At 41.3% G+C, this 13,189-nt stretch overlaps 1 protein-coding gene and 1 long non-coding RNA gene across 4 annotated transcripts in view; one reads left to right on the plus strand and one right to left on the minus strand.

The window, feature by feature from the left end:
* The window catches only part of LOC148319049 (uncharacterized), a 152,615-nt gene that overhangs the window by 15,191 nt on the left and 124,235 nt on the right, over window positions 1-13,189 (minus strand). The window contains exon 4 of one of the 2 annotated variants that reach the window (XR_015839743.1): window positions 10,141-10,277. This is a non-coding gene — a long non-coding RNA (uncharacterized LOC148319049). Of the gene's footprint in view, window positions 1-9,767; window positions 10,278-13,189 lie in introns of those variants that run through there. The other variant, XR_015839742.1, reaches the window with a different exon arrangement.
* Window positions 1-13,189, plus strand: part of fibcd1b (fibrinogen C domain containing 1b) — a 70,475-nt gene that overhangs the window by 11,010 nt on the left and 46,276 nt on the right. Inside the window, exon 2 of one of the 2 annotated variants that reach the window (XM_088281310.1) lies at window positions 13,037-13,120. The exons of the other annotated variant lie outside the window; for it this stretch is intronic. Coding sequence (XP_088137436.1) covers window positions 13,037-13,120 — 84 coding nt within the window. The remainder of the gene's footprint in view (window positions 1-13,036; window positions 13,121-13,189) is intronic. 2 annotated transcript variants of the gene reach the window in all.

Raw genomic sequence — 13,189 nt, forward strand, 5'->3', positions numbered from 1 at the left:
CTTTATTTAAGAGTCACTTGTTGTTGTTGTTTTTTTTTTTTTTAAAGCTTGATTCCATTCTGTTTGTTTTCACTCGGCTTCTTCGTTGTCTCTGCCTAGTAAAAAAGTGACCAGGAAGTGGAAGTCTTTTTTTGTCAGTTTTTCCAGAACGTGAAAAACAGAACCAGATACTGATCATTTGTGTTCATTTTATTTCAGGTGTAGAATTGAATCTGTTTATTTTACCAGATGTTGCCGGCAGCATCTGTGGGGATGTTTGAGTAAAGTTTTTGACCAAATATGACTGATTAATTTATTTAGATAATTTAATATTATATTAATTATTAATTATTTCAAGAGTGTGATAATTGAGGCGAGTCATTTTGTGTTGACATTTTCCTGTAATGTTTATTTCAAATCTCAATTCCAGGTAATCTTCCAAGCAAATCTTTTGATTTTTTTTTTTTTTTTTTTAATCGCTGGATTTGCTAGCTCACTACCTAAAATTTACAGAATTTATTTTCATCATTTTAGCGTTGTTTTTCCTTCCAATTTTGTCAAATCTATAATTTAATACGAATATAATATTGAAAATATTTTACTCGTCTTTTTTTATTGTTTCCGTGTAGAAGCGATCATTTTACGAATATTCTCGGCCCTGCTCCCGAGCGATTTGTGATTGCGTTGTTGGAGCGTCGTCGTACATTCTTGTCTGAATAGAGACGTTCCGACGATGTTATTTCCTCTGAAAACAACAGCTATATCAGTCCAAATTTGCAGCAGATCATATTTTCGCTGGAAGAAAAATTCTCCGTCATTTGCAACGGGAGAGCAGAAGCGCTGCTGTTTTGCACCGCCGGGCTTGTTTTTCATTAGCGGCACTGGCAAACGTTTTTCGAGCATATCATTCCCGACGAGCAAAAAGCTCCCGCCCCCTGGCTACGGCTGAAAACAAGCAACATATTTACTATTTCCCTTGTTTCCTCTGGTGAGACGTTGCACTCCTCTGCAATAGCAATGAAATTGGATATGGAAATGGTAGACGGGCGCAGGTCACTACTTTCTGCTGATGCCGCGGAACTCGGGCAGGGCGACGGGGTCCTCGGAGAAAACTGACACGCCGACGTGGATAGCATCTCTGAGGCACGCTGACACGTGAAATCTGGCACATGCGCGCAAACGCACACCCGGCGAAGCTGCGGGCTGGTGCAGAAAAATGAAAAGGCACGCAGTGAGTTGGTGCATCAAGAGGTAATCGGATTCTTGCTTTTTGTGCTCACGCCTCCTATTCCACTCCAATCCTCCAGGGGGCAGCGTATTGACCGAGGGATGAGAGTTCGACTTTGGCGAACATCAACCTCCATTTTCCGGCTTCCAAAAGTGTCAAATTGTTACATTTTACTGAGAACTTCATATTAATTTTCCTCCCCTCCATTTAAAACGGTTCCTTGGTATTAGTTTGAAATCATGCATGAAAAGACAAAGAAATATATATATTTTTTTAAACTCATTCACGATATGGAAAGCTCTTTGTTGCAGCCCCAGCTGTTGCAAAATGCGCTATATAAATAAAATTTTATTGTACCAGCCGAGTGAAAAAAAACCCAAAAAAAAAAAAAAAAAAAAAAAAAAACAAGGATCTTGGACGTCTTTTGCCGTCAATGGCAGTAAATGAGTCTAGAGAAACTCAAACTCATCTGACAATATGAAAAAAAAAAAATTGATTACAGACGATCAAACCAGAAGTTCGCGTCACTTCCACTAACAACCCAGACTAAACTGAATTCCAATACATTCTCACTCCAGCGCCGCTAACTCGCCCGTTCCCCCTTCCCCCGAAACTCTAAACGGGAATATTTTTCCCGCCAAGCGGTCAATCATTTACGTCCAGTGTCGTGAGTATTCTTTTAAAAGCCCCTCTCAAAGCACATCTACGCTTTCTCTCTCTCTCTCTCGTCTGCCATCTCCGGTCAAATCTCCCTTACGCATGCCATGACTAATGCATGAAGATGTGAGAAGGATGGGAATCGGCTGCCAAGACTACCAGGCGAGCGGCGTCTGATGTCAACAAATGTCAGCAATTACAATGTGCACACAAAGAATGTCAAGAGTACGTCACCCGAGTTGGTGACGGAGGGAGTAATTGCCGTGTAATCACTGACAAATTGTTCCTTGGACTTGATGAAGGCTTGGTTTCATTTCCCTTTCCTTTTTACAGTTTTAGTTTAAAAAAAAAAAAAAAATAGAAATCGCAACATTCTTCTCTCTTGGGACACGGCGAGCCGGCGATGGTTTGCCGAGCCTTCTATGATGTGTTAACATAAGAAATCAATCAGGCTCACACACCTCCTGCAGCCGTTCGGCTCTTATTGATTTATCACCGTTGCATCAGAGATGAAGAGCGACTCTTGCGGCGTTGCGATGCCCGAGAGACAGACAGAGAGATGATGGCGTGTTTGAGGGGGGAGTGGGAAAAAAAAATAATACACGCAAAAGAAAAAGATACGGAAAGTCTGCTATTTTGGTTCAGGGTCATTTTCAGGTGTCCATCAAAGGACGACGTGTTCAGGAGATATTTTGGAAATTCTTAATATTTGGGAGAATTTGGCGCTTGAAACCAGTTTTATTTCGCAACAGTAGATCGACAAAAAAGCAATCCATGCCATAAATGACAAGGGAAGTCTGCCATTTTGGATTTTTTTATTTTTTTTTGGTTCCATTGGAGCCATTTCTAGTTGTCCTTCAAAAGCAAACTTGTTTTGAAATTTTGCCAAAAATGTGGACAAATTTCAACCAAATATAATTACACAGGGGACCAAATTTGGCCCACGGGCCACAGTTTGACACCCATGCCTTAAAACATTCCATTTGGTTGGCATGTCTCTCACAAGCAGGCCACAAAAAAAAAATACTCAAGAATCCTTGTCGGACATGGCAAGCATTCCTTTTTTGAAGTCATTTCAGTCAACGAGTCCGACATTTTTTGTCTCGATTCCGACAAAAATCGAATTACGCATATTCGGCAGGCGACTCCAAATGGAACATCGTGGCGGACTTTAATGACTTGCCGTAAAACACCAAACTCTAATTTTAGCCCACTAAATTAAAAGAAAAAATGAAGTTAATTACTTTGAATATTTTTTCTTACCGATAAATCGATTCTATCGTCTTGGGTAAAGGCCTATTTGCCACCGATGGCATCGTTAATTTTCTATTCGACATCAGCATGTTGCGCAGCTGACAGCCCCTCTCCAAAGAGGTCGGCGGTCACCTGATGTGGTGGTGTCTTCCATTCCCTGCGGACGCCGTGGTTCAACTCGGAGGCGACGTGGACAGCTGCTCGCGCGTCATTTGCATCGTAATGAAGCTCACTTTTGAACCCGTCCGTCCCCAGCGAAGAATTAATCACGTAAACTTGAAATAAAACTCATTTCAATCCAATGTTTGCAGGGCCACAGCACCAGGCCCTCGTGGAATTGATGTTTATGTTTTATTCCGGCGACAAACCAACCGCCCGTGCCCGGGAACGTCATCGTTTTTTGGAAGGGGAAGGTTTCAGTTGTCCTCCGAAGGAAAGTCGAGAAAATTTCAGCCCTGATTAAGTTTCACGCGTCAAAATGAAATTGGGTGGACATGTCTATCTTAAAAAGATAGCCGAACTTTGGGGATTCTTTTTCCGGATGACCTCGTTAAAAAGTGATTGCACGACAAGCTCGTCGGCAGATTTTTGATCCTCGAAATCGAAAGTTCCCTTCCGGGACAATTAAAGGATTCTTCGTCTTTGACTTCTTTTTCTAATTATTTTCTCAATGATTTTTTTCCCTCCTTGAAACCATGAACGATGGCACGTCTATATCCAATTTACTTTTTACATCTTAGGAATGATTTGTTATGGAGATTTTAGCGCCGCGGGATAATTCTGCCAGGAAAACAGTCATTCGGGCTGAACCCGGCCACACACTACAAAAACTGGTCTTAAAGAAACGAAACCAAAAATAATGAAAAAAAAAAATGAAATTACCCACCCATATTTGAACTTAAATTCAAATAAACCCCGACCAATGTCTTAAAAAAAAACATATTTCTGCTAACTATGCTCGCAATAAAATGATTGAAATTAAAATCAAATCAAACGGTGGAGCAAATAAAATACTCAGACACAAATTGCCTGCTTGGTAAGACGAAATATCTTACTCAGTCTTGATTTCAATTTAAAACTCATGCAACTTTACCATTTAACTCATTGACTACCATTGACGGATAAACACGTCAAAGATCCATTTTATTTTTTTTTACTTGGCTGGTAGTGAATGAGTTGAAATAAACAACTTAGAGACCATGAGATGAAGCTCACCCTTACAAGACTAACAACGTAGAATAAATTTTGCCGCTGCCAGACTTCTAAAACTTCAACATACTTCCTTGACACGACTACTACTTTCCTAATTAGCCACGATTTTGGCTGTATGGCGTCACATCGTAGTGTTTGAGAGCGAGAGAGAGCAAAAAACCAAATCGGTGAATTTTTCAGCAAATATCTGAGAAAATAAAATGCGACGTTTATATAATGCCGGTGGTACATTAGCACTGCGTGTCGTGGCCATATGTCACTTAGCAGAAGGGTCTTTCGCAACGGGGGCGGACGAGCCTGATTGAATGGGTTAAAGAGGAGATTAAAGCGATAATGTATTGGGATTATCCCCGCAGCACTTGAAGAGGAAGGGCAAAACTGTCTCGAAAGGCAGAGCCGGAAGCGTTGCGTCGACCGACGTCGCCACGGCAACAGATTACTCTGAATAATTATCCCGGCATATGTGTCTCGTCACAATTAGAAGTCGGCTGTGAGCCGGGTCACGGGTCAGAGGTTGCGACTGGGTTTTCTGGTTGGGACGTTAAAACTCATCGGCGCTCTCTGGCCGACATACATTTGTACACACATACTGATGAATTTCTCATGGAGTCGAGTTCACGCGGGCTCCCAGGGAGAAGCGGTGACAAGGTGCAAAGTGGTTTATCCTATGAAATGTTTCACTCTGAGGCACTCTGGGGTCCCTCCAAGTGGTACTCTGGTCTTAGGAGGATGATAAATGGCTCCCTGGTCTAATGGGTTTTAAGTGGACTAGACGAGACGCTGGTCTTACATAGCAAGTCAAAGCTAGCAATGTTAGGCTAGTTGCTATGCTAATCCACAACCTGGACAGCGAGGACCAGGGATGGACCACAGCTTTTCCTGTTTTCATCATCTGACCTACAATATTGTTCTGAAGAATATCAATGATGTCATCGACTAGTTGACGCTCATTCGACTTTCATCTCATTAGCGCCATAGTTTAAAAAAAAAATAATAAAATGTGACGTGGAACACCTGGGGTGAGTGGTACAGAAAATTGATGAGTCCAAACACATGATTGGCAATTAGTCGACTTCAAGTCAATGCGGAATATTAAAGTCGACTAGTCTGTTCAGCCACTATACTACATTGTCATTCCTTGTTTAGTCGGTGGATTTTTTTTTTTTTTTTCAGTTTGGGCCACTTTAGTTTAAGTAATGAAATTTAGAGTGAATGAATGACGTTTCGGGTATTTTTTTTTAATTGCGAGTCAAATTTGACCTGAGACAACATTTACGAACATTCCTCCTCCTCAACGTTTGAGCGGCTTGCGCACCTCGTAAATCTGCTGAGTATGGAGATTGTCACCCGCCACCTTGTCAGAGAGCCTGCTGGCACTCCGGGAAAAATAATTACATTCTCAGTGAGTCTTAATTGCTGCCTTGAAAGCTTCCCCCTTTCACACACTAACAAAGCACTCTTTCAAGAACCCCCCCCCCCCTTTCCACCATCCTTATTCCCCATCCACGCGATTCCCCCGCCGAGCTCTGCCTGAGCGTCCTGTCCTGATTTAAGTGGCTTTATCTCGTAACGCCAGAAGAACATCGCGTCAGAAAAGGCACTAAGTGGTTACCGGTATGTCGTGGTTTTTAAAAATAATTCTCCGCCAGCTTTTTGCTTGGTGTCCTTTTAGCTGTCGGATGCCAAATTTTATTCTCCTCTTTTTGCAATCCACCAAAAGTGAGTTGCTTTATTGTTTCTTATGATGAATCCAAACGTCCAAAATGTCCCGTATTGACCTTTAAACGAGAACGAGTGTGTTGATTTGGAAAATAGATGAGCATACTGGTACCATTAATATGACACAGTTAATTTGATTTGCATTTCGTCGCAAAGTTGAAAAGAGCCACATAATGAAAAATGTACTTTTTAACTACTTTTAGACAATTACTTTGCCCATTTTTGTGTCTGTGAGCAAGACGTTGCGCATTTTCATCTGATGTTCACATGCCACTTAGAAAAAAAAAAGATCTCCAAATAGGGGAAATTTTCAGCTAGAATAAGTTTGAAAAAAAAATGGCATAATTAACGAATAGAAGGGCAGGGATTACTGTTACATTTATACAACAAATTCTACATTTCTTGTAGTCAGTTAATTTAATGGGCTCTGTAAAAAATACTTGGGAAGATTACTTTAAATCAGGGCTTCTCCCCTAGAGCATGAAGAAAATAATTCACGCCCCCACCCCACTTCCCACTCTACGCCGCATTTCTGTTGCAAAACAAACCTACACTGTAGAGTTAATACTCGTGGCGCACAATGGGCAAGGAGAGCGCCACTGCCAACTAGTGGAGAGGATGTGCAATTACACTTTACACTGCTTTAAATAATTGCATAGTATATCCCAGTCATGATATTGAGGGAAGAAAATTTGAGGTTGATTATTATTTTTTCCAAATTGATAACAAGCACTTTTTTTTTTTTTTTTTTGCATTGACCAGTGGTGTCTTTGAGCACAAGACACTCATTTGCAGGCTGTACGGGTATGTCCGAATCCCCAGAAGTCGGCAATAACACCATAAAAGACGGCTAGACTTGCTTGTCATCGCTTTATTGGGAAAATAATCCCGCGAGGGTTCTGAAAAGTCGCAAAATCACAACGTCCTCGCTCTGCACCCCGAGTCGTCATGGCAACCAAAAACAGATCATTCGATGACAAGTGGATTTTCAGTGCGCTGTAATTCTTTATCCTTTGTATATTTTTACCGAAGAATGTCAGATCGCTTTTATTAGAACACCCGGGAGCTATTGGAAATCGTGGTGGGCGCTCGCTGAATATGAAGAAGTTGCTAATAACAACGGGAGGCCCCGAGTGTCTCCGGGCTGTTAGATTTATGGCGACAGGATATAGAACCTGCGCTGTTTTGACTGATTGGTAACATCGTAAATTTTTTGGTGGCTCTCAAGCGCTCAGGCGTCATTGGTTTCGCTCGACCATTCCGCTGTGGCCAACTTGTCGTTCTTAGAAAATGTTGCTCACATGTTTTGCGCGACTCTGCGGAGTGCGAGTGAACCTTTAACAGCCATCTTCCTTTAGAATGTCTAGCCATGTCATTCTTTTTTTTTGACGTGCACGATGACATGTTGACAGTTGAGGCAGTCGCAAGCTAGTTTGCCTGTTCCTGGAGTTATAGAAAAAGTCTACACACCCCGTGCTGGGTGTTGAATTATGAGACCCACGATAAATATTTCAATATCTTTTTCACCGTTCAAGTCACTTAGAAGCCGTACAACTTGATAAAAAAAAAAATGATAATCATTTTTTGCTTCTTCTCGAGAGGAAAAGTGCGAACCAAATAAAGTTCGGATGTTCGAGTAGGCTTTTCCTGCCATTTCTCTTTCTTTGTAGGTATAACTTGAGGGTGTTTGTCCCGGCACTGAATGCTATTTGGAAGTGTCCACTTTGTCTCAGGCCTGAAGAAAAATAGCCGCAAAGCATGATGTCGCCAACACTCTTCAACGGAAGTATAGTGTTTTTTTTTTGGAATCACGGCCAAAGCCTCGGTTTCTGTGGACCACGGCACGGTGTTTGGGAGATTATATTCCAGATTAAATATCGATTTGAGGTAGGAACGGCATAGGCTGAATCATGGATTAAAAACCGGTTGTGAATTTTGGATGAAGTTTAGAAAAGGTCAAATTTGGGTCGCCGGTACATTTTAGAGTAGGTTTTGATTTTTAAAATGTACTTTTGTAGAGACAAATAGTCATTCACGCTTTTAGACAATTTAGTCCTTAATGAATGCTTGGCAGGAACGATTTTGAAAAAACATTGTAATTATTTTCCCCTCAATATTGAGATTGCGATTTAATATGCGATTATTTGAAAGACAATTGATGTTGATTCCACTTGTGCACAAGTGTACAAAGCAAAAACAAAACCACCACTCGGAACATTTTAGGAACAAATCAACAAGTCGAGCCAGCTAACTCACTTGAGGGCTGAAAGCGGTGGTCAGCGTGTGTGTGGTGGGGGAGAAAAAAAAAAATGGCTTCCGACTTTGGGACCTGAGACGAACCACAATCCGATGTAGCAAGACTTCCCCTCGGGGCGTGGAGGCGGGGGGGGGGGCAAACATTGGGCACTTAGCACCCGATAGTGCTCAGGCAGCAAGGCCTGCAGTCACGCCACACACACACACACACACACACACACACACACACACACACACAAGGAGTATGAGTAAAAGAGCAGACAGCATATTTGTTGCGTGCCATCCGCATCAAAATTCGATCTCCTTGCCAGCCAAGGTCACAACGTCAACAAGTCTTCACACTAACTCAGGCGCACAAAATACACACACAAGAGGAGGTTGCGTAGACAAAGACAAATAGCAAAGTTTGCGCGCACGCACACACACAAACATGCAACCGCCCTCATGCCCCGAGCGGCAATCTGCAAGGTGGCTGCACTGCGACACGAAAATCCCCCCCAACCCAATCCCCCCCGCCGCCGCTCCCACCCTCATACACACACACACACACACCGAATTGTCATCCTTCTTAACATAACGTTATGTATGAGTGAACGCACATGTGCAAATGGACGCGTTAAGGCCACTCTTGTTCTCCTCGTTACAAGGTAGAGTTTGCCATCGTATCTGGCGAACGACGCTATTAAAGCATCCAGCGTGTGGGGCCATCCATCCCAATTTTTTTTTTTTTTAATGGCACGTCTGTGTGTGTGTTGATATTTTTGTGCTCGTGAGTTTGTCTTTGGGGAATGTGGAAAAAGTGACAAGGCTGCAGGCACGCGCACAGGTAGACCCTCGTGGTGCTCTTTTTGTCCAGATTAGGAAAAAAAAAAAAAATGGCCTTTCCGCTGGAGTCCAATTTGATTATTTATTTTTTTTTTCCATTCGTCAATATTTAAAAAAAAAAAAAAAAATGCAATACAATTTTAGTTCTATAAATAAAACTGAATAAATAAATAATTCTCAATGAATTAATCACATGTACAATATTTTATCTTATGACAATATTATATTGTATTTTACGATAATTTCTGATTATTTTCCACGTGTATTAAATGTTGCAGTTTATAAATTATTCATTGCCTTGTAAAACAATACGAGTAAAAATAATATTCAAAATGGTAAAAACAAAACCAAAACAGCACATTGTGCCACAATAAAGGTAAAAATTTAAACTGAAGTGGAAGTTAAAAAAAAAAAAGCACATTATCATTATATTGCCAACAAAACTGATAACACAAAAAGTGAAGCAAAAATACAACCGGGCGGTATGGCATAAATATGAATATATTACCTTGTAAAACTATGACTATCAATGTGCACTGCTACACCCACACAATTTTTTAATTTATTTTTTTAAAATCAGTTTTCAGGTAAACAATTTGTCGTGTAACATGCAAGCTTGGTGCAGCAGCATGTGGCTCATCGGCCACAGTTACTCTCACTGATGTGAATCCAACCTGATGCTCGTGCTGTTGCTTTTTTTTTTTTTACCCCCCTGCATTTTTATTTAACTTGAATTCATTCCCGGGGGCCATTTTTGCTGTTGTTGTTGTTGTTGGTGGTGGTTGAAAGTTTAATTTTCCAGTCAGGACAAGTCAAATTTATTTGTATGGCCCGGCGTCGTATTTAATGTCTCAAACGGGGTCAAAAAAAAAAAAACATGAAGCAAAAACTCCAACCTTTATTTCACTTCAAAGCTAACGCGGATGATTGTATGCTTTGGAACAGCAGCTGTGTGCGCGTGTGTGTTTTGTGCGCGTGTGAAACCGGGAGAATGTGGGTGACGGACTCACTTTACTGTGTGTGTGGCCGATTGCTTGATAAGCTCCAAGGACAGGCAGTGGAGAGGAGAGCAGGTGATTTGTCTCGTAGGGTTGAGCTCATATCCTGCAGGCTGCCTTTTCCTCCTCTTCTTCTTCCTCCTGTCTGTCTGCCGAAAAATTGAACAAATGCTGAAACTGCTATTTTTCTTATGACCGTTATTGCGACATTCATGCACGTCACACCTTGCAGGTTATTATTTTTCTCATTCCAAAAATTCACTGGTTTCCTAAAATTCAACATTTTAAATAAATAAATCATTCCCCATGGGACAGACCAGATTCACATCATTGCCCATTTGCAGCAAATTTAATTCACCTTGGTAGTCATTTTTAACATGCCAAAAATATCCAAACCCCACAAAAAAAAAAAAAGAAAATCCCCATTCAGTGCCATTCTACATAATTTTTAATATCTTTCACCATCATTCCAAATGGATTCCTATTTTTTTTCCTCCAGCATTTATTATATATTTTGTTGATTATTTTATTATTTATTTGTAGATGTCATAAATTGTTCTTTTACAATATTGCATTCATATATATAAGAAAAAAAAAAAAAAAAAATGCAAATTTTAAAAAAAAAATACTGGAATGCCCTCCGATTGTCCCGGACCAGCTTCATGGGTTGACTACATGCATCATAAATGCAAAGCAGTCCAAATCAAAACCGATAATACAAGTAAATATGAGTTCCACTCGAATGTATGGAGCGCCACTCAGAACCACTATCTTACGTGATTAGTCGGCCCGCTGGTCAACTTATGCAAAGCCTCCCCAGCCGTCCTGCACTCCATCAGCTTAGCCAACAGTGGGATTAAATGCACCTTGCTAACTTCAACACACACACACCCACACACACGCGTATACGCACCCCCACTCACACACAGTTCAAGTTCAAGGACGACGCATAAAAGAAATCCCGGCATTCTTCGACTTGTTTTGGCCCAAAGGATTTGTGTGCAAACACACCACTTGCTCATTGAAAAAGTGCGCATGTACACGTTCGGTCACAGCTGTGCCTGTGCCTGAGCTGTTGTTTTTTTTTTTCACTGGGCTGCATTGCATTTCTGTGAGCACGCGCCTAACATGGCAATGTTTCCATTAGGTGTAAAGCCTTTGGAATGAAGAAGGGGATATGTTATGAATAAAAAAAAAAAATAAAGAAAATACTGTTGGTACGTTGCCGAGAGAACGGGTTAGCTTAGCATCACGGGAGACGTTATTACTGTCTTGACCCCGCACATTTATAATTCGCAGATTCATGTGGAGAAGCGTGAAAACCCCCAAATCTCAATCTCAACCGTCAATGACTTTGCAAAAAAAAAAAAATAACAAAGTCAGAGAGCAAACGTCGGTTTGCCAGGTTTTAATGCAGCCAGCAAAAGTCAAGTCGTCAGAAAAAAAACTAAAGACTTAATTAAAATACAGGTATCTGGAAAACCGACTTAATTCCAGTAACAAATATTTGTACGTGTTGACTGCTGTCGGCTTGAATTAGTCGGCATGTTGAAGGCCGGGCATTGCAGTCGTTTGTCAGCCCCTTTGGCGCTAAAATGTGTGAAGGCGGGCTCGCTGTGAGCGAGAAACTTGAAGGGGAATGCTGTCGGTGTGTTATTTGTAAGTTGGAGCTGGAAGGAGATAAAGGGGGGAAGCGGCGCGGAATCTTAATGGGCAGCGACGGACGCCGCCGCAATACAAACAGAGGCGGCAGAGAAACTCGGAACCGACGCTCGACAAAGTCGGGAATCAAGTCGACTGTCGTGTGTGAATGTGATCAAATGTTGTTGTGTTTTTCTTTTTTCTATTCAGTTAAATAAGTGAAATTAACAAGCCTGTTTTTGAACATTAACAGCCCTGATTTTATTCCACTTTCTGATTTTATGGACGAGCGGCCAACTTTTGTTATGTTGCGTTAGTAAGTATTGGGCCATGCAGTAACGTGTGCATTATAAGTATGTGTATTTAAGGTCATGGAATATACAGCAAATAATATTTTCTCTCATTTATTTGCGGGGCCAAAGACGCAAGGTGAACTCGTCACAATTTCTTCTCTTGTCCGATGATTCATTCATGACGCTGTTGGCGGTGCGTTGATGTATTTCTGTGAAAAGAAATATTCATGATCTAACAAATACATTTTATCTACCTTTCTGGACACCTGAGACCTCACGAAAGATGAAGGAGCAGCAGCAATAAAAAAAATAAAGATCAATTCAAATGAGCAATAAGCGGACAAATTGGAGCGGCTTCCAAATGTTCACGATGCAGATGGTGTTGAAATGGAATGTGCTCATGAGAACGGATTCGTTTTCGGGAAAGCGTCCAAATGATTTTGCTGTTTAAAGAAGTCTTCATGACATCAGCTGTGGGACGTTTTACTCTTCTCTACAATAAGATAGTTTCTCCCCCAAAAAATCCCCAAATAGCTAAAATAGTCAAATTAATTAAAAATAGGTGAGCAACTGGTTGACATCTTATTGTAAGCCTAATGCTAAAATGACCAGGCTAAGTTGCTAGCTTGGCTGAAAAATGCTAACATGGCTAGCAACATGCTCCCAGTAGCAACTCAAATAAATTATTTGATTCCTTGATGGAGACATGTTAGCGTAGCATCACCTCGACACACAACCAACATAAATTCACCCCCAAAAATCGACAAATAGTTGAATTCTCAAATGCCCGTTTACTGTATCTCAAAAGAAGCTAGTGACTAACCAAGTAACTTTCCAAATTTAGCTGGAGAAGCTAACAAGGCTAACGGCGGTCCCCTGGTAACACCTCAACCAATTATCATTGAGTGATCTACGTTAGCTTAGCTTAGCATCTCAACAACACACAACAAATGCTGTGTGTTTGTCCCATGCAGACGTTCTGCGAGTGCGTGCCCGGCTCCTCGCAGCTCAAACATCGCTGGTCCGACTCGGAAAGCGCCCGGGAGACGCCGGCCAAGGTAAGGCCTCGCCCTCCCCGTCGCTACAATTAGCTACACAAAAAAAAACAAAAAAAACAATGGCAACTA

Source organism: Idiotropiscis lumnitzeri, chromosome 18, assembly GCF_059441095.1.
Source record: "Idiotropiscis lumnitzeri isolate Australia: NSW breed Sydney's pygmy pipehorse chromosome 18, RoL_Ilum_1.0, whole genome shotgun sequence".
Lineage (NCBI taxonomy): Eukaryota > Metazoa > Chordata > Actinopteri > Syngnathiformes > Syngnathidae > Idiotropiscis > Idiotropiscis lumnitzeri.